Consider the following 26,423-nt stretch of genomic DNA (forward strand, 5'->3'; position numbering starts at 1 on the left):
CCGAGGCCTTCCCCTGAGAAGAACATCAGAAGAGCCCAGCTGGGTCAGACCAGGGAGGGTCCATCTAGTCCAGCCTCCTGGCTCATACAGTGGCCAGCCAGTTCCTCTGCAGGGCCAACAACAGGGCAGAGAGGCCAAGGCCTTTCCCTGAGAAGAACACCAGAAGAGCCCTGCTGGGTCAGACCAGGGAGGGTCCATCTAGTCCAGCCTCCTGTCTCACACAGTGGCCAGCCAGTTCCTCTGGAGGAACAACAACAGGTCAGAGAGGCCAAGGCCTTTCCCTGAGAAGAACACCAGAAGAGCCCTGCTGGGTCAGACCAGGGAGGGTACATCTAATCCAGCATCTGGTCCCACACAGGGGCCAACCAGTTCCTCTGGAGGGACAACAACAGGGCAGAGAGGCCAAGGCCTTCCTCTGGGAAGAACCTCAGAAGAGCCCTGCTGGATCAGACCAGGGAGGGTTCATCTAGTCCAGCCTCCTGTCTCACACAGTGGCCAACCAGTTCCTCTGGAGGACCAACAACAGGGCAGAGAGGCCAAGGCCTTTCCCTCAGAAGAACACCAGAAGAGCCCTGTTGGGTCAGACCAGGGAGGGTCCATCTAGTCCAGCCTCCTGTCTCACACAGGGGCCAGCCAGTTCCTCTGGAGGGCCAACAACAGGGCAGAGAAGCCAAGGCCTTCCCCTGAGAACATCAGGAGATGGGTGTGACCAGGGAGGGTCCATCTAGTCCAGCCTCCTGTCTCACCCAGTGGCCAACCAGTTCCTCTGGAGGGCCAACAACAAGGCAGAGAGGCCGAGGCCTTTCCCTGAGAAGAACACCAGAAGAGCCCTGCTGGGTCAGACCAGGGAGGGTCCATCTAGTCCAGCCTCCTGTCTCACACAGTGGCCAGCCAGTTCCTCTGGAGGAACAACAACAGGTCAGAGAGGCCAAGGCCTTTCCCTGAGAAGAACACCAGAAGAGCCCTGCTGGGTCAGACCAGGGAGGGTACATCTAATCCAGCATCTGGTCCCACACAGGGGCCAACCAGTTCCTCTGGAGGGACAACAACAGGGCAGAGAGGCCAAGGCCTTCCTCTGGGAAGAACCTCAGAAGAGCCCTGCTGGATCAGACCAGGGAGGGTTCATCTAGTCCAGCCTCCTGTCTCACACAGTGGCCAACCAGTTCCTCTGGAGGACCAACAACAGGGCAGAGAGGCCAAGGCCTTTCCCTCAGAAGAACACCAGAAGAGCCCTGTTGGGTCAGACCAGGGAGGGTCCATCTAGTCCAGCCTCCTGTCTCACACAGGGGCCAGCCAGTTCCTCTGGAGGGCCAACAACAGGGCAGAGAAGCCAAGGCCTTCCCCTGAGAACATCAGGAGATGGGTGTGACCAGGGAGGGTCCATCTAGTCCAGCCTCCTGTCTCACCCAGTGGCCAACCAGTTCCTCTGGAGGGCCAACAACAAGGCAGAGAGGCCGAGGCCTTCCCCTGAGAAGAACATCAGAAGAGCCCTGCTGGATCAAACCAGGGAGGGTCCATCTAGTCCAGCCTTCTGTCTTACATGGTGGCCAACCAGTTCCTCTGGAGGGCCAACAACAGGGCAGAGAGGCCGAGGCCTTCCCATGAGAAGAACATCAGAAGAGCCCTGCTGGGTCAGACCAGGGAGGGTCCATCTAGTCCAGCCTCCTGTCTCACACAGGGGCCAGCCAGTTCCTCTGGAGGGCCAACAACAGGGCAGAGAAGCTGAGGCCTTCCCCTGAGAAGAACATCAGGAGATGGGTGTGACCAGGGAGGGTCCATCTAGTCCAGCCTCCTGTCTCACCCAGTGGCCAACCAGTTCCTCTGTAGGGCCAACAACAGGGCAGAGAGGCCGAGGCCTTCCCCTGAGAAGAACATCAGAAGAGCCCTGCTGGATCAGACCAGGGAGGGTCCATCTAGTCCAGCCTCCTGTCTCACATGGTGGCCAACCAGTTCCTCTGGAGGGCCAACAACAGGGAAGAGAGGCCGAGGCCTTCCCCTGAGAAGAACATCGGAAGAGCCCTGCTGGGTCAGACCAGGGAGGGGTCCATCCAGTCCAGCCTCCTGTCTCACACAGTGGCCACCCAGTTCCTCTGGAGGGCCAACAACAGGGCACAGAGGCCGAGGCCTTCCCCTGAGAAGAACTTCAGAACAGCCCTGCTGAGTCAGATCAGTGAAGGTCTATCTAGTGCAGCCTCCTGTCTCACACAGAGGCCACGCAGTTCCTCTGGAGGGCCAACAACAGGGCAGAGAGGCCGAGGCCTTCCCCTGAGAAGAACATCAGAAGAGCCCTGCTGGGTCAGACCAGGGAGGGTCCATCTAGTCCTGCCTCCTGCCTCACACAGTGGCCAGGCAATTCCTCTGAAGGGCCAATAACAGGGCAGAGAGGCCGAGGCCTTCCCCTGAGAAGAACATCGGAAGAGCCCTGCTGGGTCAGACCAGGGAGGGTCCATCTAGTCCAGCCTCCTGCCTCACAGTGGGCAGCCAGTTCCTCTGAAGGGCCAATAACAGGGCAGAGAGGCCGAGGCCTTCCCCTGAGAAGAACATCAGAAGAGCCCTGCTGGGTCAGACCAGGGAGGGTCCATCTAGTCCAGCCTCCTGCCTCACACAGTGGGCAGCCAGTTCCTCTGAAGGGCCAATAACAGGGCAGAGAGGCCGAGGCCTTCCCCTGAGAAGAACATCAGAAGAGCCCTGCTGGGTCAGACCAGGAAGGGTCCATCTAGTCCAGCCTCCTGTCTCACACAGTGGCCAGCCGGTTCCTCTGGGTGGCCAACGAACAGGGCATAGTGGTCGAGGTCTTCATAAGAACATCAGAAGAGCCCTGCTGGATCAGTCCAGTGGTTCATCCAGTCCGGCATCCCGTCTCACGCAGTGGCCAGCCAGATCCTCTTTCTTCTCCAGATGATGCCTCATGGTTCTGGGATCCTGAGGTTGACTACCTCTGAACAGGGAGGTTCCATCTAGGGCATCCAGAGCATCAGGTCACTTGGGGTGGGAGAGGGAACACTCGACTCAGCAATCTGATCCAGCAGAGCTCTGGATTCAGCGGTCTGATCCGGCTAAAAGAGCACAGAAGACTAGGACTCTGAGCCAGATCCATTTCCCACTCACCTTACGCCGCTCTCACGGTCCTCTCCTCAGCGGGGCTGCCTCAGATTTCACACCACCTGCCCTGGGGCTGCAGCTAGTGTGGGCTTTTTCACACGGCAAACAGAAACCTCTAAAAACCAGTTTCTCTTTGCCGCGTGAGACAGCCAACGCTAGCTGCAGCCCCGGGGGCAAGCAGTGCGAAATCGGAAGGCAGCCCCGCTGAGGAGAGGAACGTGAGAGAGGCGTAAGGTGAGTGGGAAATCGGTCCCAGTCAAGGGTCCATCATCCAGCCTCAAATCCCTCTCCTCAAATTAGGATCCTGACAGAGCCGCTGAACAGACTTCTCATGACCCAGACTCTGGAATGAGGGTTCCCTGGGAAGGCCCAGAGCCCCCTTCTGAGCCCCTCAGATCCCTTCCTTTGGCCGAGAAAATAAGGCGCGTAGACCAGGCAGAGCAACAACAACAAGCTTTATTTTAAACAGGAGTTTTCAATAAAGGGTAAGTGAACAGATCAGGTGCTTTAAAACTATGTAGCAGCGTGAGTGAAGGCAAACAAAGTCCCTAACGCGACTAGACTGAATTTTCCGTCGTCTGTTAGGCCCCCAGGCCTCGGCCTGATCGCTCTCTGCCTCATAGTGTTGGCAAGTACCTTTATGCCCCTGGCGAGAGACCGCTTGTGACGGAAAGCAATGGGTTAAGCATAAGCTGAAGACGCACAGGGCTGCGTCAGGTGACCTGAGGGTGGGGGCAAAGTGCTCTGAGCTCTCAGGGAGGGGAAAAAAGGTAGTTTAGTGAGGGAAACTGCTGAGGCAGGAGTTCAGTCAGTTGGAGTCTGACAGAGTGGAGGCCTGTCAGAGAAGTCTGCAGTGGGGACCTGACACCGCTCTAGGCGATACCGGGAAATCTCTATGGTTTTCCCAGACACTCTAGCCATTTCGGAGGGGGAAACGCTATGGTACCTACTGCACCATAGAATTTCCATCCCAAATGGCTAGGATGTCAGGGAAAACCACAGAGTTTTCCCAGAAACACCTAGAGCGGTCGCCAGCATGATGACATCAATTCCGGGCGACGTTGGGTGAGGTTCCCCGAGCCGGCCCAATGTGGGACGGTGGGTTGGAAACCTCCCGGGAGGAGCCTACTCCCTCATAGTGAGGGAGCCTACTCCCTCGGGGTAAGGGTCTTCCTCCTAAACAGCAGCTGTCCTGGCTGCTCGGCCTCTCAGGAGGAAAGAACAGCGTCGGTCTCCTGAGAGAGCTTTTAAACAGTTCCCCTCAGAGCCTACCTGGACGCTGATTGGCTGAACCCAGCGCCAAGCATTCGGGGGATTGTAGGCTGTCTCTTCGTACTGAGACACAGGCTCCCTAGGCCGACTAGGCCTCTGTCTCAGCGCAGCACAGACCATGACAAAACCCAGGAAGAGGAGGAGAGCGGCCCGAGTGTGTGCAGAACACCACCCCAGCTGATGACACCCAGCTCTATCTACTTATGGACGGCCGGCCTGCCTGTGTCCCAGAAAACCTGGACCTGGCATTGCAGGCCGTGTCTAGATGGCTCAGGCTGAGCGGGCTGAAGCTAAATCCGACGAAGACAGAGGTCCTTTGCCTGGGTCGCCGTGGTCCGGGGAGGGAGATTCCCTTACCGGCCCTCGACGGTGTGCCTCTGTCAGCGGCGTACAGGGTTAGGAGCCTGGGGGTGCTACTGGAGCCTACCCTAACTATGGAGGTCCAGATAGCAGCCACTGCCAAGTCCGCATTTTTTCATCTTAGGCGGGCAAGGCAGTTGGCCCCTTTCCTGGAGGGCGACGACCTGGCAACAGTGATCCATGCAACGGTCACCTCGAGGCTGGATTACTGCAATGCCCTCTACATGGGGCTGCCCTTGTGCCGAACCCGGAAGTTGCAGCTAGTGCAGAATGCCGCTGCCCGGCTGTTGTTAGGGCTCCCTAGACGGGAGCACATCCAGCCGGGGCTTCGGGGACTGCACTGGCTGCCGATAACATACCGAGTTCGGTACAAGGTGCTGGTTATGACCTTTAAAGCCCTTTATGGTCTGGGACCTGCCTGGTTATGACCTTTAAAGCCCTTTATGGTCTGGGACCTGCCTACCTTAGGGACCGTCTCTCCCCACATGTCCCCCAGAGAGTGCTGAGGTCGGGGTCTCAGAACCTCCTTACAATCCCTGGGCCAAAGGAGGCCCGTCTGAAAGCGACCAGGGACAAGGCCTTCTCGATTGCAGCTCCCTGTTGGTGGAATCAGCTCCCGGAGGAGGTGAGGGCCCTGTGGAACCTTGAACAGTTCCACAGGGCCTGTAAAACAACCCTCTTCCGGTTGGCATATAATTAACTGTGAGCAGAATGCCTGAATATTAAATCTTAAACATCAGATTACTGAATATTGGAAATTTGAAGGACTGATTTAAGGAATAGTAGCATAGTGTATATCGATGTGAGTTTTATGTATTTTTAGGTTTTTATGTATTTTATTGTATAAATTTAATCGTATTTAAATCGACCTCTGTTAGCTTTTATTGTTGTAAGCCGCCCTGAGCCCACCTCGGTGGGGTAGGGCGGGATATAAATCGAATAAAGTAAAGTAAAGCTTGTCGAGATTCCGCCTGACATACCTGGAGGACTCTTGGAACCGGAAAGGGGCCCGCGGGCTTCTGCTATGTCTGCCAGCGTGGCGAGAACAGAGGTCGTGGAGTTGGGAAACCGCACAGCAGAGACGTGGGAGTTGCCTGCTTGGGGGGGGGGGGGGAGCATAAGATGGGAGAGAAACATTACGAGAATTCTCTGGAGAAGGCAGATGTGTCATTACGCTGTGTTTCCTTCCCCTGGCATCATCAACAGGCACTAGGAGAATCACAGAATCCTAGAGTCGGAAGGGTCATCTAGTCCAACCCCTGCGCAATGCAGGAAACTCACAAACACCTCCCCCTAAATACACAGGATCCTCATTGCTGTCAGAGGACCATCCAGCCTCTGTTGGAAAACCTCCAAGGAAGGAGAGCCCACCACCTCCCTACAAGGAAGCCTGTTCCACTGAGGAACCGCTCTTAACAGTCATAGAATCCTAGAATTGGAAGAGACCTCCAGGGTCATCTAGTCCAGCCCCCTGCACAAGGCAGGAGACTCACAAACACTTCCCCCTAAATTCACAGGATCCTCATTGCTGTCAGATGGCCATCTAGCCTCTGTTGAAAAAGCTCCAAGGAAGGAGAGCCCACCACCTCCCGAGGAGGAAGCCTGTTCCACTGAGGAACCGCTCTTAACAGTCATAGAATCCTAGAGTTGGAAGGGATCTGTAGGGTCATCTAGTCCGACCCCCTGTACAATGCAGGAAACTCACAAATCCCTCCCCCTAAATTCACAGGATCCTCATTGCTGTCAGATGGCCATCTAGCCTCTGTTGAAAAAGCTCCAAGGAAGGAGAGCCCACCACCTCCCAAGGAGGAAGCCTGTTTCACTGAGGAACCGCTCTTAACAGTCATAGAATCATAGAATTGGAAGAGACCTCCAGGGTCATCTAGTCCAGCCCCCTGCACAATGCACTTCCCCCTAAATTCACAGGATCCTCATTGCTGTCAGAGGGCCATCTAGCCTCTGTTGAAAAGCCTCCAAGGAAGGAGAGCCCACCACCTCCCAAGGAGGAAGCCTGTACCACTGAGGAACCGCTCTTAACAGTCATGGAATCCTAGAGTTGGTACGAAGAAGGTTGAGGACCGCTGCTCTATAGGACAGCCCTTCAAGAACTTAAAGATGGTGAGCCTATCAACTCTCAGCTACCTCCTCTCCTCCTAAGAGGTCTTTGTGTTCACAGAATCCTACCTGGGGCTGGTTTGGCGGCTGCCGAGGAGACGATGTTGGAGAAGTTCAGCACTTCTCCTGAGGTCAAGATAAGGGGTTGGCCCACAGTGACGACGCCCGGGATGGGGGGCAGTCGCTCCGGGTGTGGGCTGACCTGGTTTTGCATCGCCTCCTGAGGAAGAGAAAGCCGTTACTGAAAGAGGCAGGCTTGCCAACTGCCAAGCAAACCTCTCCATGGGACATACTGAACCATTCCTTCACGTGCCCTTGTGGTGGGGTTGGGGGGTCGGGGCGTATTTCCAAATTTCATGGAGCTGTTGCTGTTTTTCAGGTGGCAGCCGCTATGGTGTAAAGCAGGACTCGGGGGGAAACAAAGAAGGGAAAGAAACTTAACCCAAAAACTGGAGTAAGAAACTTGCAAAAGTTAATATGCAATTCAAGGGCCAAAGATTAAAAACAAAGTGTAAAATAAATCATAAACCAACACACATGTATTTTTTTGTAGAAAGCTAAAACCACTTCAGGGCCCATCGTAAACCTCTATCCTATGTACAATCATAAAACCACAATGGGAACCCACTCGACTTGACCTGATGCGTTTCGACCCAGACTGGTCTTCTTAGAAAGGAAGTACGCCTATTGGCTCATAATACAGAATAGAATAAAACAATAGAACAACCACACGGAGATTTAATGAAGGGACAAAGGCTTAGAGACATTCTTGAGGCCTCTTATTCTACAGCCTTGTGTCTTAATCAAGGGTACAGATATTGCATCCAGTGTCTCATTGTATGCCGCCCGGTCCAGGATTCAACAAGAAAGGTGTAAGGTCAGAGCCAATGTGCCAAGAGTTATGCGTAACGCAGGGCTCCTCAACTTTTCTAAACCCACATGTGCCTTTGAAATTCCGACGCAGCATGATGGGCATAGCCACAAAATGGCTGCCAGAGGAGGCGGAGCAAACGATAAAACGGCTGTCCCATCTTCTCGTCAGTCACACAGTGAAGATCCTCGTACTGAGGAGGCAGCTGCTTTTGAAGCAACGTTTTTTTAAAAAATCTGCCCGCTCACTCCAATTTGCAATGGCCAATCGGAAGTACTGCCTGGCCCCACTAGTGGACCTCATGAGGGCACTTGGGGTTTTTTGGCAACTGTGTGACACAGAGCATTGGACTGGAGAGGCCAGTGACCTGATCTAACATGGCATCTCTTATGTTCTTATGTGTGACACAGAGTGTTGGACTGGATGGGCCACTGGCCTGATCCAACAGGGCTTCTCTTATGCTCTTATGAGACACAGAGTGTTGGACTGGAGGGGCCACTGGCCTGATCCAACAGGGCTTCTCTTATGTTCTTATGAGACACAGAGTGTTGGACTGGAGGGGCCACTGGCCTGATCCAACATGGCTTCTCTTATGTTCTTATGAGACACAGAGTGTTGGACTGGAGGGGCCACTGGCCTGATCCAACAGGGCTTCTCTTATGTTCTTATGAGACACAGAGTGATGGACTGGAGGGGCCACTGGCCTGATCCAACAGGGCTTCTATTATGTTCTTATGTGTGACACAGAGTGTTGGACTACAGGGGCCATTGGCCTGATCCATCATGGCTTCTCTTATGTTCTTACGTGACACAGAGTGTTGGACTGGATGGGCCACTGGCCTGATCCAACATGGCTTCTCTTCTGTTCTTATGTGTGACACAGAGTGTTGGAGTGGAGGGGCCATTGGCCTGATCCAACATGGCTTCTCTTATGTGACACAGAGTGTTGGGTTGGAGGGGCCACTGGCCTGATCCAACAGGGCTTCTCTTATGTTCTTATGTGACACAGAGTGTTGGACTGGATGGGCCACTGGCCTGATCCAACACGGCTTCTCTTATGTTCTTATGTGACACAGAGTGTTGGGTTGGAGGGGCCATTGGCCTGATCCAACATGGCTTCTCTTATGTTCTTATGTGACACAGAGTGTTGGACTGGAGGGGCCACTGGCCTGATCCAACAGGGCTTCTCTTATGTTCTTATGAGACACAGAGTGATGGACTGGAGGGGCCACTGGCCTGATCCAACAGGGCTTCTATTATGTTCTTATGTGTGACACAGAGTGTTGGACTACAGGGGCCATTGGCCTGATCCATCATGGCTTCTCTTATGTTCTTACGTGACACAGAGTGTTGGACTGGATGGGCAACTGGCCTGATCCAACATGGCTTCTCTTCTGTTCTTATGTGTGACACAGAGTGTTGGAGTGGAGGGGCCATTGGCCTGATCCAACATGGCTTCTCTTATGTGACACAGAGTGTTGGGTTGGAGGGGCCACTGGCCTGATCCAACAGGGCTTCTCTTATGTTCTTATGTGACACAGAGTGTTGGACTGGATGGGCCACTGGCCTGATCCAACACGGCTTCTCTTATGTTCTTATGTGACACAGAGTGTTGGGTTGGAGGGGCCATTGGCCTGATCCAACATGGCTTCTCTTATGTTCTTATGTGACACAGAGTGTTGGACTGGAGGGGCCACTGGCCTGATCCAACAGGGCTTCTCTTATGTTCTTATGTGTGACACAGAGTGTTGGACTGGAGGGGCCATTGGCCTGATCCAACATGGCTTCTCTTATGTGACACAGAGTGTTGGGTTGGAGGGGCCACTGGCCTGATCCAACAGGGCTTCTTTTATGTTCTTATGTGACACAGAGTGTTGGACTGGATGGGCCACTGGCCTGATCCAACAGGGCTTCTCTTATGTTCTTATGTGACACAGTGTTGGGTTGGAGGGGCCATTGGCCTGATCCAAAATGGCTTCTCTTATGTTCTTATGTGACACAGAGTGTTGGGCTGGAAGGGCCACTGGCCTGATCCAACATGGCTTCTCTTCTGTTCTTATGTGACACAGAGAGTTGGACTGGATGGGCCATTGGCCTGATCCAACATGGCTTCTCTTATGTTCTTATATGTGACACAGAGTGTTGGACTGGAAGGGCCACTGGCCTGATCCAACATATCTTCTCTTCTGTTCTTATGTGACACAGAGTGTTGGACTGGATGGGCCGCCGGCCTGATCCAACATGGCTTCTCTTATGTTCTTATGTGACACAGAGTGTTTGACAGGATGGGCCATTGGCCTGATCCAACAGGGCTTCTCTTCTGTTCTTATGTGACACAGAGTGTTGGACTGGATGGGCCATTGGCCTGATCCAACATGGCTTCTCTTATGTTCTTATATGACACAGAGTGTTGGACTGGAGGGGACACTGGCCTGATCCAGCATGGCTTCTCTTATGTTCTTATGTGACACAGAGTGTTGGACTGGAGGCGCCATTGGCCTCATCCAACATTGCTTCTCTCCTGTTCTTATGTTCTATCACAAGCAGAAGCTCTACCACTCAGCCATGGACCCTCACTGAAACATTAATCTGCCTTTCACTGAATAAGATTCTTGGTCCACCAAGGTCAGTATTGTCTACTCAGTCTGGAAGCAGCTCTCCAGGATCTTCGACAGAGGTATTTCCCATCACCCAGATCTTTTGACTGGGTATGCCGGAGATTGAAACTGGGACCTTCTGCATGCCAAACACATGCTCTGCCACTGAGCTGTGGCCCCTCAGATTCTCAGGCAGAGGTCTTTCTCCAGTGTCTCCAGTTAAAAAATCTGGCAGTAGATGGTGCGAAAAACCTCAGCCTGAGACCCTGGAGAGCAGCTGCCAGTCTGAGTAGACAATACTCACCTTGATGGACCAACGGTCTGATTCAGTAGGAGGCAGCCCCCTTTTAACCGGTTCCATGGCAGAAGGTCCCAGGTTCAATCCCCGGCATCTCCAGTTAAAAGGACAGGCGGGAGGTGATGGGAAAGACCTCAGCCTGAGACCCTGGAGAGCCATGGAGAGGAGCCATAGCTCAGTGGCAGAGAATCTGCTTGGCATGCAGAAGGTCCCAGGTTCAATCCCCGGCATCTCCAGTTAAAAGGACCAGGCAGGATGTGATGGGAAAGACCTCAGCCTGAGACCCTGGAGAGCCATGGAGAGGGGCTGTGGCTCAGTGGCAGAGCATCTGCTTGGCATGCAGAAGGTCCCAGGTTCAATCCCCGGCATCTCCAGTTGAAAGGACAAGGCAGGAGGTGATGGGAAAGACCTCAGCTTGAGACCCAGGTGAGCAGCTGCCAGTCTCAGCAAACAATACTAACTTTGATGGACCAAGGATCTGATTCCGTATCCGGCAGCTTACTGCATTCCTGTGTGTCTTTTCTAAACGGCAAATCTGGCCAACGAGGAGATAACAGGTGACGTGTGAAGAACCTGGCTGCGTGCAAAGCCAAGAGGGAAGCCCTCACCTGCAGCACCATCAGGGTTTCCGGATTGTTCTTCTCCAAGGCAATGTCGAAAACGGACTTGTTGAACTTGCTGAAGGCGTGGACGTCGGCTCCGTGTTTGAGCAGCAGCTCCATGACGTTCCGGTGGCTGTGCTCCGTCGCCCAGTGCAAGGCGGTCATCTTCAGCATATCCTTGGCATTCACGTCGGCACCGTTCTGAGGAGCAGGGGAGGGAAGAACAGCTGCTGGTCTAAAGAAAGGAAACGGAAGGGAGGGTGCAAACACGATCCCTCCCTTGCGCAAAGGAAAATAACGGCACTATGGATCAGCAGAGGTTCATCAGTGACTATTCATCAAAAGGTACAGGGGAACACTCAGTCTGGGGCAGTGATGTGGTGCGTTTTCAGCACTTCCCTTTAAACCGCATAGTCTTCTGAGCAAAAATTCTGCTTTGTGAGCTATTGGCATTAAAGTGGTGAGCCGCAGCATAAATTAGTGTGCTTTGGGGTCATCCTTCCGGAGCTAAAACAAAGATCTGTGAGCTGGAGGCTAAACATCTGTGAGCTAGCTCACGCCAACTCAGCTTAGAGGGAACCCAGGTTCTCAGTGCTTGGAGGCAGGGCACAAGTGGGAGGGCTTCTAGGGTCCTGGCCCCGCTGGTGGACCTCCTGATGGCCCCTGGGTTTGGGCCATTATGTGGCAAGAGTGTTGGGCTGGATGGGCCAGTGGCCTGATCCAACCTGGCTTCTCTTATGTTCTTATGTGGCAAGAGTGTTGGACTGCATGGGCCACTGGCCTGATCCAACAGGGCTTCTCTTATGTTCTTATGAGACACAGAGTGTTGGACTGGATGGGCCACTGGCCTGATCCAACATGGCTTCTCTTATGTTCTTACGTGACACAGAGTGTTGGGCTGGATGGGCCACTGGCCTGATCCAACAGGGCTTCTCTTATGTTCTTATGAGACACAGAGTGTTGGACTGGATGGGCCACTGGCCTGATCCAACATGGCTTCTCTTATGTTCTTACGTGACACAGAGTGTTGGACTCGATGGGCCATTGGCCTGATCCAACATGGCTTCTCTCATGTTCTTATGTGACACAGAGTGTTGGAATGGATGGGCCACTGGGCTGATCCAACATGGCTTCTCTTATGTTCTTATGTGACACACAGTGTTGGACTGGATGGGCCACTGGCCTGATGCAACAGGGCTTATCTTATGTTCTTATGTGACACAGAGTGTTGGACTGGATAGGCCACTGGCCTGATCCAACATGGCTTCTCTTATGTTCTTATGTGACACAGAGTGTTGGACTGGATGGGCCACTAGCCTGATCCAACAGGGCTTCTCTTATGTTCTTATGTGACACAGAGTGTTGGACTGGAGGGGCCACTGGCCTGATCCAACAGGGCTGCTCTTATGTTCTTATGTGACACAGAGTGTTGGACTGGATGGGCCACTGGCCTGATCCAACATGGCTTCTCTTATGTTCTTATGTGACACAGAGTGTTGGACTGGAGGGGCCACTGGCCTGATCCAACAGGGCTGCTCTTATGTTCTTATGTGACACAGAGTGTTGGACTGGAGGGGCCACTGGCCTGATCCAACATGGCTTCTCTTATGTTCTTATGTGACACAGAGTGTTGGACTGGAGGGGCCACTGGCCTGATCCAACAGGGCTTCTCTTATGTTCCTATGTGACACAGAGTGTTGGACTGGAGGGGCCACTGGCCTGATCCAACAGGGCTTCTCTTATGTTCTTATGTGACCCAGAGTGTTGGACTGGAGGGGCCACTGGCCTGATCCAACATGGCTTCTCTTATGTTCTTATGTGACTAGATGGACCCTCACTGATCTGACCCAGCAGGGCTCTTTTGAGGTTCTTCTCAGGGGAAGGCCTCGGCCTCTCTGCCCTGTTCTTGGCCCTCCAGAGGAACTGGCTGGCCCGTGTGAGACAGGAGGCTGGACTAGATGGACCCTCATTGGTCTGACCCAACAGGGCTCTTCCGAGGTTCTTAAACACCCTCTGTCACAACAGGGCCTGGCTTACCCTGATCAGCAGCTCAGCGATGCGGAAGTGTCCATTGGCGGCTGCCATGTGCAGCGGTGTCCTGTCTACCTTGGTCCGAACGTCCCGGCTCACGCCTGCCCGAAGCAGAACTACTGCAGTGGAATAATGGCCACATTGAGCTGCAAGGTGGAGGGGTGACGTTCCCAGCTGCCAAGCAGTTGAACAGAAAAGTCAGCGCTTTTGCCGCTTGCTTAAAAAAGCGTTTAAGCTCCCAGTTCAAAAACCCACTGAAGCAGTTCACAAACGGAACTGAAAAAGAGTCAAAATGCAACGGAAACCATCACAAGTAGGAAAAAAGCATTTCTACCGCGAACAGAAGCATTCTGCAACAACCCAAAATCAAAACAGCAAAACCGTCAACAAAAAAAGCAGAAGTGAAAGCAGACATGAGAACAGAACGTATAAGTTATCCCCCCTCCGTCTTCCTGCCCTATGGTTTCGTTGTGATTGACGCATGCATTTTAGCGTATTCAAACTTGAGAGCCAGTTTGGTGTCGTGGTTAAGTGTGTGGACTCTTATCTGGGAGAACCGGGTTTGATTCCCCACTCCTTCACTTGCACCTGCTGGAATGGCCTTGGGTCAGCCATAGCTCTCTTATCTGGAAGAACAAGGCTTGATTCCCTACTCCTCCACTTGCACCTACTGGAATGGCCTTGGGTCAACCAGAGCTCTCTTATCTGGAAGAACCAGGCTTGATTCCCCACTCCTCCACTTGCACCTACTGGAATGGCCTTGGGTCAACCAGAGCTCTCTTATCTGGGAGAACCAGGCTTGATTCCCCACTCCTCCACTTGCACCTGCTGGAATGGCCTTGGGTCAGCCATAGCTCTCTTATCTGGGAGAACCAGGTTTATTTATTTATTTATTTATTTATATTAAGATTTATACCCCGCCCTTCTCACCTAAGTGTCTCAGGGCGGCTTACAACATAATAATTAAAACAACTTCAGTTTAAAACATTTAAAAATACAATTAAATCATAAATTAGTAAAAAAAAACAAGATAGAATAAAACCGGTGGCCTATAGATACATTTTGTTCCATCCAAGATGTTTAACATTGTCAGCTAATGTCATAGGCCTGCCGGAAGAGGACTGTCTTGCAGGCCCTGCGGAATTGCCCTAGATCCCGCAGGGCCCGCACCTCTTCCGGCAGCTGGTTCCACCAATAAGGTGCCGTTATTGAGTAGGCCCGATCCCTGGTGGATTTTAGACGGGCCTCCTTTGGCCCGGGGACTACCAACAGGTTTTGTGAACCTGAGCGTAGTACTCTCTGGGGAACGTGTGGGGAGAGACGGTCCTTAAGGTAGGCAGGTCCTAGGCCATATAGGGCTTTAAAGGTAATAACCAACACCTTGTACCGGACTCGGAATATTACTGGCAGCCAGTGCAGACCCTGGAGCCCCGGCCGAATGTGCTCCCATCTTGGGAGCCCTAATAACAGCCGGGCAGCAGCGTTCTGCACTAACTGCAGTTTCCGGGTCCGGCACAAGGGTAGCCCCATGTAGAGGGCATTACAGTAGTCCAGCCTCGAGGTGACCGTAGCATGAATCACTGTTGCCAGGTCGTCACGTTCCAGGAAGGGGGCCAACTGCCTCGCCCGCCTAAGATGAAAAAAAGCGGACTTGGCAGTGGCTGCTATCTGAGCCTCCATCGTCAATGAAGGCTCCAACAGCACCCCCAGGCTCTTAACCCTGCCCGACGCTGTTAATGGAGCGCCGTCAAAAACTGGCAGGGGGAGTTCCCTTCCCGGGCCGCAGCGCCCCAAGCAAAGGACCTCTGTCTTCGCCGGGTTCAGCTTCAGCCCACTCAGCCTAAGCCACCTAGCCACTGCCTGTAGCGCCCGGTCCAGATTTTCTGGGGCGCAGGCGGGCCGGCCGTCCATAAGCAGATAGAGCTGGGTGTCATCAGCATATTGATGGCAACCCAGCCCATACCCTCGGGCCATCTGGGCAAGGGGGCGCATATAGATGTTAAATAACATCGGGGAAAGCACCGCCCCTTGAGGCACCCCACAATCAAGCGTGTGTCTCCGGGACAGTTCCTCCCCAATCGCCACCCTTTGTCCCCGACCGTCAAGGAAAGAGGAAAGCCATTGCAAGGCCAACCCCTGAATCCCTGCGTCGGCAAGGCGGCACGCCAGAAGCCGATGGTCGACCATATCGAACGCTGTTTGATTCCCCACTCCTCCACTTGCACCTGCTGGAATGGCCTTGGGTCAACCAGAGCTCTCTTATCTGGGAGAACCAGGCTTGATTCCCCACTCCTCCACTTGCACCTGCTGGAATTGCCTTGTGTCAGCCATAGCTCTCTTATCTGGAAGAACTGGTTTGATTCCCCACTCCTCCACTTGCACTTGCTGGAATGGCCTCGGGTCAGCCATAGCTCTCTTATCTGGGAGAACCGGGTTTGATTCCCCACTCCTCCACTTGCACCTGCTGGAATGGCCTTGGGTCAACCAGAGCTCTCTTATCTGGGAGAACCGGGTTTGATTCCCCACTCCTCCACTTGCACCTGCTGGGATGGCCTTGGGTCAGCCAGAGCTCTCTTATCTGGGAGAATCGGGTTTGATTCCCCACTCCTCCACTTGCACCTGCTGGGATGGCCTTGGGTCAGTCAGAGCTCTCTTATCTGGGAGAACCAGGTTTGATTCCCCACTTTTCCACTTGCAGCTGCTGGAATGGCCTTGGGTCAGCCATAGCTCTCTTATCTGGGAGAACCAGGTTTGATTCCCCACTCCTCCACTTGCAGCTGCTGGAATGGCCTTGGGTCAGCCACAGCTCTGGCAGAGGTTGTCCTTGAAAGGGCAGCTGCTGTGGGAGCCCTCTCAGCCCCACCCACCTCACACGGTGTCTGTTGTGGGGGGAGAAGATAAAGGAGATTGTGAGCCGCTCTGAGTCTCTGATTCAGAGAGAAGGGCAGAGTATAAATCTGCAATTCTTCTTCTAACTGTCCTAATGAATGGTTTTTGACGGCTTTTAAGATGAGTTTTCACTAAGTATGTTTGCAATCTATCTGCTGCCTTGGCGACCCTGTTGAGGGCAGGAAATAAAGAGGATAAACCTGGCAAATACAGAAAGAAAAAGTAACACTGGTGTAGGAGGAAAAATGAACATTCCACAAAGGTAGGTCCAAGCGGGCAGCCGTGTTGGTCTGAAGCAGAACAAAGTCGGAGTCAAGCAACACCTTTAAGACCAACACACTTTTATTCCGAACGTAAGCTTTCGTGTGCTAGACGCACACTTCTTCAGACGAGGAATGAGGTACAGTAAGCAGAGCTACGTATAGACTGGTGGGGTTTAGAGTGCAAATCGGCACAAAGTTAAAATCCAATGGCAGAATAGTTAAATTAACAAATTCAGAGAAGCCTTTGATCTGGGTTGCACTGGAGTGGGAAAGCAATAAAAGTCACGTGTCAGAATGTGAGAATGTCTGTTCACTATTCTTTCGCTAATAAGCCTGGGTCAAAATGAAGGCATTTCTTTCCCAGAAGTTTTTCCTGTCCAACTAATTTACCTTATAACATGTAACATAAATATATACATATACATATGTAGCAGCAACCTTAGCCGCTGGTGGTCAGGCAGAAACGAGGCCACAGGCCAACAGCCGTTTATGTAACGTTTACGCAGACCCCAGATCAGACTCACGTCTAAACGAAGCTGTGAGCCCCGCTTTCAGGAAGGTCTACAGTTTTATAGTCACAGGCAATCATTTCTAGGAAACGATTGCACAATTACAGGAAAGGCCCACCCCATATCCCATTACCAGCGTCATATTACTAAAGGAACAAAAAGGAGACAGGGAGGGTCTTTCCATACATGGCATTGATGCTGCTAACACTCTTGCAGCAATATCCTTCATCAAAAACACATTTGCACCTTTGACTTGCTCCCGAGACATTTTCCAAGGTGTATTTGCTCAATGCTTATTTTAGTGCTTATCCCAGCCAGTTTCTAGTTCCTCTAGCCAGTTTTGTGTACTGGTTAAGTATGTGGACTCTTATCCGGGAGAACCGGGTTTGATTCCCCACTCCTCCACTTGCACCTGCTACCATGGCCTTGGGTCAGCCATAGCTCTGGCAGAGGTTGTCCTTGAAAGGGCAGCTGCTGTGAGTGCCCCCTCCAGCCCCACTCATTTCACAGGGTGTCTGTTCTGGGGGAGGAAGGGAAAGGAGATTGTAGGCTGCTTAGAGACTCTGTCCTTGAAAGAGCAGCTGTTGTGAGAGCCCTCTCAGCCCCACCCACCTCACAGGGTGTCTGTTGTGTGGGAGGAAGATAAAGGAGATTGTAGGCCGCTCTGAGACTCTGTCCTTAAAAGGGCAGCTGATGTGAGAGCCCTCTCAATCCCACCCACCTCACAGGGTGTCAGTTGTGGGGGATGAAGGGAAAGGAGATTGTGAGCCGCTCTGAGACTCTTCGGAGTGGAGGGCGGGATATAAATCCAATATCTTCATCTACCTCACAAGGTGTCTGTTGTGCGGGAGGAAGGGGAAGGAGACTGTGAGCCGCTCTGAGACTCTTCGGCGTGGAGGGCGGGATATAAATCCAATATCTTCATCTACCTCACAAGGTGTCTGTTGTGGGGGGAGAAGATAAAGGAGATTGTGAGCCACTCTGAGACTCTTCAGAGTGGAGGGCGGGATATAAATCCAGTATCTTCATCTACCTCACAAGGTGTCTGTTGTGGGGGAGGAAGGGGAAGGAGATTGTGAGACGCTCTGAGACTCTTCGGAGTGGAAGGCGCGATATAAATCCAATATCTTCATCTACCTCACAAGGTGTCTGTTGTGGGGGGAGAAGATAAAGGAGATTGTGAGCCACTCTGAGACTCTTCAGAGTGGAGGGCGGGATATAAATCCAGTATCTTCATCTACCTCACAAGGTGTCTGTTGTGGGGGAGGAAGGGGAAGGAGATTGTGAGACGCTCTGAGACTCTTCGGAGTGGAAGGCGCGATATAAATCCAATATCTTCATCTACCTCACAAGGTGTCTGTTGTGGGGGGAGAAGATAAAGGAGATTGTGAGCCACTCTGAGACTCTTCGGAGTGGAAGGCGCGATATAAATCCAATATCATCTTCTTCTTTTCTTTTAGGCAGCTGCAGCAGAGCCGGTGGGTGAAGGATTAACTTCCTCTTTTGCTGCTCTACGCTTCTACAAGCCGGACACACCGCTAACGTCCCTTTCCTTACTTTCGCAATCTAGGAGGATTATTCCACAGAGGCGTCTAGCAAGCACTTTTAAAACCTCGTTTCCTTGCCCTTGTGCCTAATTGATGGCTTCCAAATTACCTTGTTTAATATCTTTTTATTTCAGCTCTGCTTCACACACATACCTCACTCCTCGTCTGAGGAAGTGTGCATGCACACGAAAGCTTACATTCTGAATAAAAGGCTGTTGGTCTCAAAGGTGCTACTGGACGCCTGCTTTGTTATTCTACAAAGGCGTGAGTAAACAGATACATGCTTTCAGCTGCAAGGACATTGTATGCGCAGATGTGGAAGCAGGATAAAATACCAGAAAAGTGAGACTGGACTTTAAAAGTTATGCATTGGAGCGAAATGGACAAGCTTACAAGAATCTTAAAAGAATATGATCTAGAGAAGTTTAAAAATGAATGGGGAAAATTTCAAATATATGTTGAAAAACAATGGAAGGTTAAAGGATATTTGGCGATTTTTGACAATAGTTGAACTTTGGAGGAAGAATACATGGACTATAGTGAAAAAACTGGACTATGGGAATATATATATTAATTTTCTTTTGACAAGGACTAAAGGACTATAATGAAGATGGAGCATAATTATAATATTTAAAGTTAAAGTTCCTTTCTTTCCACCTCTCCCTCCCTCCTTCATCTATTTTCCTTCCTTCCTTCCTTCCTTGCAGCTCTCAAGTATCTGACATTTATTCTATGTGGCTCTTACGTTAAGCAAGTTTCACCACTCCTGAGATAGATCAAGATGGGTAGCCATGCTAGATCAAGAGGGTAGCCTTTTCTGAAGAAGCAAGCAGTGACACACAAAAGCACACTACAATTGGGAAGGGTTCACTCTCGTACAAAACATTTCACAAGCCATACCCTGACAAACAAACACCCACGCTAAGTGCAAGAGAAGGACAGAAATGAGTACGTAAACAGTCCAACCCTGGAAATATTCAGAAAAAGTCCTTCCACTTAAACATTCCACAATTTTTGCACACAACTAAGTTTCAGTTTACAGGTCTTGCCAAAGACCTGTAAACGGAAACTTAATTGTGTGCAAAAATTGCTTACAACAAGACCTGTAAACTGCAACTTAACTGCGTGCAAACATTGTGGAATCTTGCCATGCGCTGATATTTGTTGGAAAGCTGCTCAAAGCTCCTGTCGAAAAGAGGGAAGAGAAAAGTACTACCTCCTCACTGTGTTTGCTGTGTTTCAAGATGTGTCATCACAAACAAGACAACTGAACGTTGTGCAACTTAAACCATCATGTGGTTTCCTCAGGAACCAGACCGGGGATTCCTTTGAAGGGGAAGGACTTTTTATGAATATTTCCAGGATTGGACTGTTTACGTACTTATTTCCGTCCTTCTCTTGCACTCAGCATGGGTGTTTGTTTGTTAGGGTATGACATGAAATATTTTGTATGAGAGTGATAACAGAACGTTTGAATTTTTCTAAGTTACTTTGAAAGTAGAGAAAGAAGTCCTTTTCTCCCTTTCTCACAATACAAGAACTCATGGGCATTCAATGAAATCGCTGAGCAGTCAGGTTAAAACGGATAGAAGGAAGTCCTTCTTCACCCAAAGGGTGATTAACGTATGGAATTCACTGCCACAGGAGGTGGTGGCGGCTACAAGCATAGCCAGCTTTAAGAGGGGATTAGATAAAAATATGGAACAGAGGTCCATCAGTGGCTATTAGCCAGAGTGTGTATATATATGTATGTGTGTTTGTGTGTGTGTATATGTACACACACACATATATTGGCCACTGTGTGACACAGAGTGTTGGACTGGATGGGCCATTGGCCTGATCCAACATGGCTTCTCTTATGTTCTTATGAGACACAGAGTGTTGGACTGGATGGGACAATGGCCTGATCCAACATGGCTTCTCTTATGTTCTTATGAGACACAGAGTGTTGGACTGGATGGGCCATTGGCCTGATCCAACATGGCTTCTCTTATGTTCTTATGTGACACAGAGTGTTGGACTGGATGGGCCATTGGCCTGATCCAACATGGCTTCTCTTATGTTCTTATGAGACACAGAGTGTTGGACTGGATGGGACATTGGCCTGATCCAATATGGCTTCTCTCATGTTCTTATGAATTCTTTTCCCTGTGAGGCTGGTTGTCATGGAACCCTCTGGGGTTTTCTCCTGCTACTCTTGGCCGTGATTCTCTGTTTAGTTTGCACAATCTCCAGATGAGACCTGGAGATTTCCTGCTTTTACAACTGATCTCCAGACTACAAAGTTCACTTCCCCCGGAGAAAATGGCAGTTTTGGAGGCTGGACTCCATGGCGTTGTACCATGGTGCCGTCCCTCCTCCCCAGATCCTGCCTTCTCCAGACTCCACTCGCAAAATCTCCAGGCATTTCCCAGCCCAAAGCTGGCAATCCTAACGTCAGTCGGCAATTTCCTACACAATCGTCCATGCGATTTTCTCTGCTTCGTACCTACCCAATCCGTGGTGAATGGAGCTCCGTTTGCCATCAACATCCTCACTTCGTCATCTTGGCCTTTGCGAGCGGCTTCTAGCAGTCGCTTCCCCAGATCCAGCAGTGACATCTTTAGACATGGGAATGGATGGCTTCAAAAAGCTGCATTTTTGAGAAGAGAGAAAGAAAGGGATATTTTTATGAGCTAAGTGTCCAGCTCAGATGGGACGGAGGAATCAAACTCCCCACTCTTTGTGTCTCAAGGGGTCAAGCATAATCCAGGTGTGTGGCATTCCACAGGTCCCTGCCCCAAGGAGCTGAGCCAGACAGACAAACACGGTAACCCATCTTGATCTATCTGAAAAAGTAAGCAGTGACATATGAAGAAGATGATATTGGATTCATATCCCGCCCTCCACTCCGAATCTCAGAGTCTCAGAGCGGCTCACAATCTCCTTTCCCTTACTCCCCCAAGACAGACACCCTGTGAGGTGGGTGGGGGTGAGAGGACTCTCACAGCAGCTGCCATTTCAAGGATAACCTCTGCCAGAGCTATGGCTGCCCCAAGGCCATTCCAGCAGGTGCAAGTGGAGGAGTGGGGAATCAAACCTGGCTCTTCCAGATAAAAGTCCGCGCACTTAACCACTGCACCAAACTGGCTCTCAAAAGGTACGTAGGGCTGAGAGAGCTCTCACAGCAGCTGTCCTTTCAAGGACAACCTCTGGCAGAGCTATGGCTGCCCCAAGGCCATTCCAGCAGGTGCAAGTGAAGGAATGGGGAATCAAACCCGGTTCTCCCAGATAAGAGAGCTCTGGCTGACCCAAGGCCATTCCAGCAGGTGCAAGTGGAGGAGTGGGGAATCAAACCCGGTTCTTCCAGATAAGAGTCCGTGCACTTGACCACTGCACCAAACTGGCTCTCAAAAGGTACGTAGGGCTGAGAGAGCTCTCAAAGCAGCTGTCCTTTCAAGGACAACCTCTGGCAGAGCTATGGCTGCCCGAAGGCCATTCCAGCAGGTGCAAGTGGAGGAATCGGGAAATAAACCCAGTTCTTCCAGATAAGAATCCGCGCACTTAACCACTGCACCCACTGGCTCTCAAAAGGTATGTAGGGCTGAGAGAGCTCTCACAGCAGCTGCCCTTTCAAGGACAACCTCTGGCAGAGCTATGGCTGCCCCAAGGCCATTCCAGCAGGTGCAAGTGGAGGAGGTTCTTCCAGATAAGAGTTCACACACTTAAGCACTGTACCAAACTGGCTCTCCCCTGCCACAAATGTTAAGTTTTTAAGGCACTGCTGGTCTCTTGCTGTTTTCTGCTGCTCCGGACGCAGAAGAGAGCTAGAGTCATAGAACATAAGAGAAGCCATGTTAGATCAGGCCAATGGCCCATCCAGTCCAACATTCTGTGTCACACAGCGGCCAAATATATATATACACACACACACACACACACACTGTGGCTAATAGCCCCTGATGGACCTCTGCTCCCTATTTTTATCTAACCCCCTCTTGAAGATGGCTATACTTGTGGCCGCCACCACCTCCTGTGGCAGTGAATTCCACATGTTAATCACCCTTTGGGTGAAGAAGGACTTCCTTTTATCCGTTTTAACCTGTCTGCTCAGCAATTTCATCGAATGCCCACGAGTTCTTGTATTGTGAGAAAGGGAGAAAAGTACTTCTTTCTCTACTTTCTCCATCCCATGCATTATCTTGTAAACCTCTATCATGTCACCCCGCAGTCAACGTTTCTCCAAGCTAAAGAGTCCCAAGCGTTTCAACCTTTCTTTATAGGGAAGGTGTTCCAGCCCTTTAATCATTCTAGTTGCCCTTTTCTGGACTTTCTCCAATGCTATAATATCCTTTTTGAGGTGCGGCGACCAGAACTGCACACAGTACTCCAAATGAGACCGCACCATCGATTTATACAGGGCCATTATGATACTGGCTGATTTGTCCAGGAGCACCATAAAGACTACCAAAATTTGCGTAAGGGAGGAGCTTGCGTGAGTCCCCGCTCACTTCTTCAGAGACAGCTGGAATGCGATAGATCAAGATGGCTGATCTAGCCTGGTTAGGTTGTCTGCAGCCGTAGAAGAAAGCAAGAGACCCGCCAAACCTTAAAGACTAATTACACTTTTGGTAAGATGGGAGCTTTTGTGAGTCCCTGCTTGCATCTTTGGACAGATCCAGATGGGTCGCCCTACTAGTCTGTCTGTAGCAGTAGAAAAGAGCAAGACTCAAGGAATGTCATAAAGATTAAAAATTTGTGGCAGGGGAGCAGCTTTTATGAGTCACAACTCACTTTCTTCAGCTGGAGAGCCAGTTTGGTGTGGTGGTGAAGTATGCGGACTCTTATCTGGGAGAACCAGGTTTGATTCCCCACTCCTCCACTTGCAGCTCCTGGAATGGCCTTGGGTCAGTCATAGCTCTAGCAAAGGTTCTCCTTGAAAGGGCAGCTGCTGTGAGAGTCCTCTCAGCCCCACCTACCTCACAGGGTGTCTGTTGTGGGGGAGGAAAGGAAAGGAGATTGTGAGCCGCTCTGAGACTCTTCGGAGTGGAGGGCGGGATATAAATCCAATATCTTCATCTACCTCACAGGGTGTCTGTTGTGGGGGAGGAAGGTGGGCTCTCCTTCTTTGGAGGCTTTTAAAGAGGCTAAATGGCCATCTGACAGCGATAAAGGTCCTATGAATTTAGGGGGAGGTGTTTGTGAGTTTTCTGCATTGTGCAGGGGGTTGAACTAGATGACCCTGAAGGTCCCTTCCAACTCTATGATTCTATGAGGGGCGGAGGGTTTTGCCCTTTTCTGCACTTTTTCCAATGCTATAATATCCTTTTTGAGGTGCGGTGACCAGAATTGTACACAGTATTCCAAATGAAGCCGCACCATCGATTTATACAGGGGCATTATGATACTGGCTGATTTGTTCTCAGTTCCCTTCCTAATAATTCCCAGCATGGCGTTGGCCTTTTTTATTGCAACCGCACACTGTCTTGACATTGTCAGTGACTTATCTACCACGACCCCAAGATCTCTCTCTTGGTCAGTCTCTGCCAGTTCACACCCCATCAACTTGTATTTGTAGCTGGGATTCTTAGCCCCAAAGTGCATTACCTTGCACTTGGTCACAATGAACCTCTCTCCCTTCTCTACCCCCTGCACAATTTTGTAAACCTATCATGGCACCCCGCAGTCTACGTTTCTCCAAGCTAAAGAGCCCCAAGAGTTTTAACCTTTGTTTGTAGAGAAAGTGTTCCAATCCTTGAATCCTTCTAGTTGCCCTTTTCTGCACTTTTCCCAATGCTGTAATATCTTTTTTGAGGTGTGGCGGCCAGAATAGTACACAGTACTCCAAATGAGGTCGCACCATCCATTCATACAGGGGCATTATGATACTGGCTGATTTATTTTCCATTCCCTTCCTAATAATTCCCAGTATGGCATCGGCATTTTTAATGCAACCACACACTGTCTTGACATTTTCAGTGAGTTATCTACCACGACCCCAAGATCTCTCTCTTGGTCAGTCTCTGCCAGTTCACACCCCATCAGCTTGTATTTGCAGCTGGGATTCTTGGCCCCAATGTGCATTATCTTTTAATTGGCCACACTGAACCTCCCTCCCTTCTCTATCCCGTACATAATCTTGTAAACCTCTATCATGTCACCCTGCAGTCGACATTTCTCAGGGACTCAGAACAGCTTACAATCTCCTATATCTTCTTCCCCCACAAGAGACACCCTGGGAGGTGGGTGGGGCTGAGAGAGCTCTAACAGAAGGTGCCTTTTCAAGGACAACTCCTGCAAGAGCTATGGCTGACTCAAGTCCATTCCAGCAGCTGAAAGTGGAGAAGTGGGGAATCCAACCCGGTTCTCCCATAAGAACATAAGAGAAGCCATGTTGGATCAGGCCAATGGCCCATCCAGTCCAACACTCTGTATCACAGTGACCAAAAATTTATTTTTATATATATATATATATATATATATATATATACACACACTGTGACTAATAGCCACTGATCGACCTCTGCTCCATGTTTTTTATCCAATCCCCTCTTGAAGGTGGCCATGCTTGTGGCCGCCACCACCTCCTGTGGCAGTGAATTCCACGTGTTAATCACCCTTTGGGTGAAGAAGTACTTCCTTTTATCCGTTTTAACCTGTCTGCTCAGCAATTTCATCGAATGCCCATGAGTTCTTGTATTGTGAGAAAGGGAGAAAAGTCATTCTTTCTCTACCTTCTCTATCCCATGCATAATCTCGTAAACCTCTCTCATGTCACCCCGCAGTCGTAGTTTCTCCAGGCTAAAGAGCCCCAAGCGCTTTAACCTTCCTTCCTAGGGAAAGGGCTCCACCCCTTGCAGCCTCGCAGTTGCCCCTTCCTGCCCTTTCCCACCTTCACACACACACACACATATATATATATATACACAGACACTGTGACTAATAGCCGCTGATGGACCTCTGCTCCATATTTTTATCTAAACCCCTCCTGAAGGTGGCCATGCTTGTGGCCGCCACCACCTCCTGTGGCAGTGAATTCCACATGTTAATCACCCTTTGGGTGAAGAAGTACTTCCTTTTATCCGTCTTAACCTGTCTGCTCAGCAATTTAATCGAATGCCCACGAGTTCTTGTATTGTGAGAAAGGGAGAAAAGTACTTCTTTCTCTACTTTCTCCATCCCAAGCATTATCTTGTCAACCTCTATCATGTCACCCCGCAGTCGACGTTTCTCCAAGCTAAAGAGCCCCAAGCGCTTCAACCTTCCTTCCCAGGGAAAGGGCTCCCCCCCTTGCAGCCTCCCCCCTCCAGCGGCTCCGCAGGCCCCAGCCCGCCTCCCTCCCGGCCTCTGCAGCCCAGACTCACCCCAGAGAGGCGGGGCAGTCGCCGACGGGGGAGGGGGGCTCCAGCTTGGGTTTAATGGGGGGGGGAGGGAGGGAGGCTTATTTCTCGAAACAAAGAAAGGCCCGGGGGGCTGCTCCAGTTTGGCTTCACATTCGGGTCTTTCGCGGTTTACTTTTTCTCCCTGTATGTTTTGAAAGGAAACAAAATGGCGGGGCCGGAAGTGACGCGCACGCGCGAGACCAACCGCCCGCCCCCCCCCCCCTTCCCACTCCCGCGGAAGCTCGAGCGTCGGGAAAGAGCCCGCTCCAGGGCTCCGCGAGTCACTTCCGGTCTGGAACGGAAGTGGGTGTTTCCTCATTTCCGGAGCGAAAGAGAGCGCCGTTTTGACAATAAAAGCGACATGGGCGGGGCTAGAGCGGCAGGTTAAAGATGCCATAGAGAGGATTATGGGCTGTTTTTTTTTTTTTCACTTTGCCGGAAGTTCGCGCCGCTTTTCGGCTTCTTGGCCTCAGCCGGCGGAGGGATTCATGAGGAAAGCGGTTGGTGAAGCGGACCCGGAGCTATGAGCTGCCGGGACGCGTCACAGTTTCCTCACTCTTTCCCCCCTCCGCTTGACCTGGCAGGAGAAATAGTTCCCTTCCCTCT

General features: G+C 51.1%; 1 protein-coding gene across 1 annotated transcript in view; it reads right to left on the reverse strand.

Moving 5' to 3' along the window:
- Nucleotides 1-25,995, reverse strand: part of GABPB2 (GA binding protein transcription factor subunit beta 2) — a 36,044-nt gene extending 10,049 nt beyond the window's left edge. Inside the window, exons 1-6 of the mRNA XM_060261314.1 lie at nucleotides 25,800-25,995; nucleotides 20,949-21,088; nucleotides 13,255-13,422; nucleotides 11,224-11,418; nucleotides 6,919-7,069; nucleotides 5,715-5,828 (exon numbers count right to left, since the gene is read on the reverse strand). Of these exons, the coding sequence (XP_060117297.1) occupies nucleotides 5,715-5,828; nucleotides 6,919-7,069; nucleotides 11,224-11,418; nucleotides 13,255-13,422; nucleotides 20,949-21,056 (736 nt within the window). The 5' untranslated portion in view covers nucleotides 21,057-21,088; nucleotides 25,800-25,995. The remainder of the gene's footprint in view (nucleotides 1-5,714; nucleotides 5,829-6,918; nucleotides 7,070-11,223; nucleotides 11,419-13,254; nucleotides 13,423-20,948; nucleotides 21,089-25,799) is intronic.
- Between the last annotated feature and the right edge of the window lie 428 nt (nucleotides 25,996-26,423).

The sequence above is a fragment of the Heteronotia binoei genome, chromosome 1, assembly GCF_032191835.1.
Source record: "Heteronotia binoei isolate CCM8104 ecotype False Entrance Well chromosome 1, APGP_CSIRO_Hbin_v1, whole genome shotgun sequence".
NCBI lineage: Eukaryota > Metazoa > Chordata > Lepidosauria > Squamata > Gekkonidae > Heteronotia > Heteronotia binoei.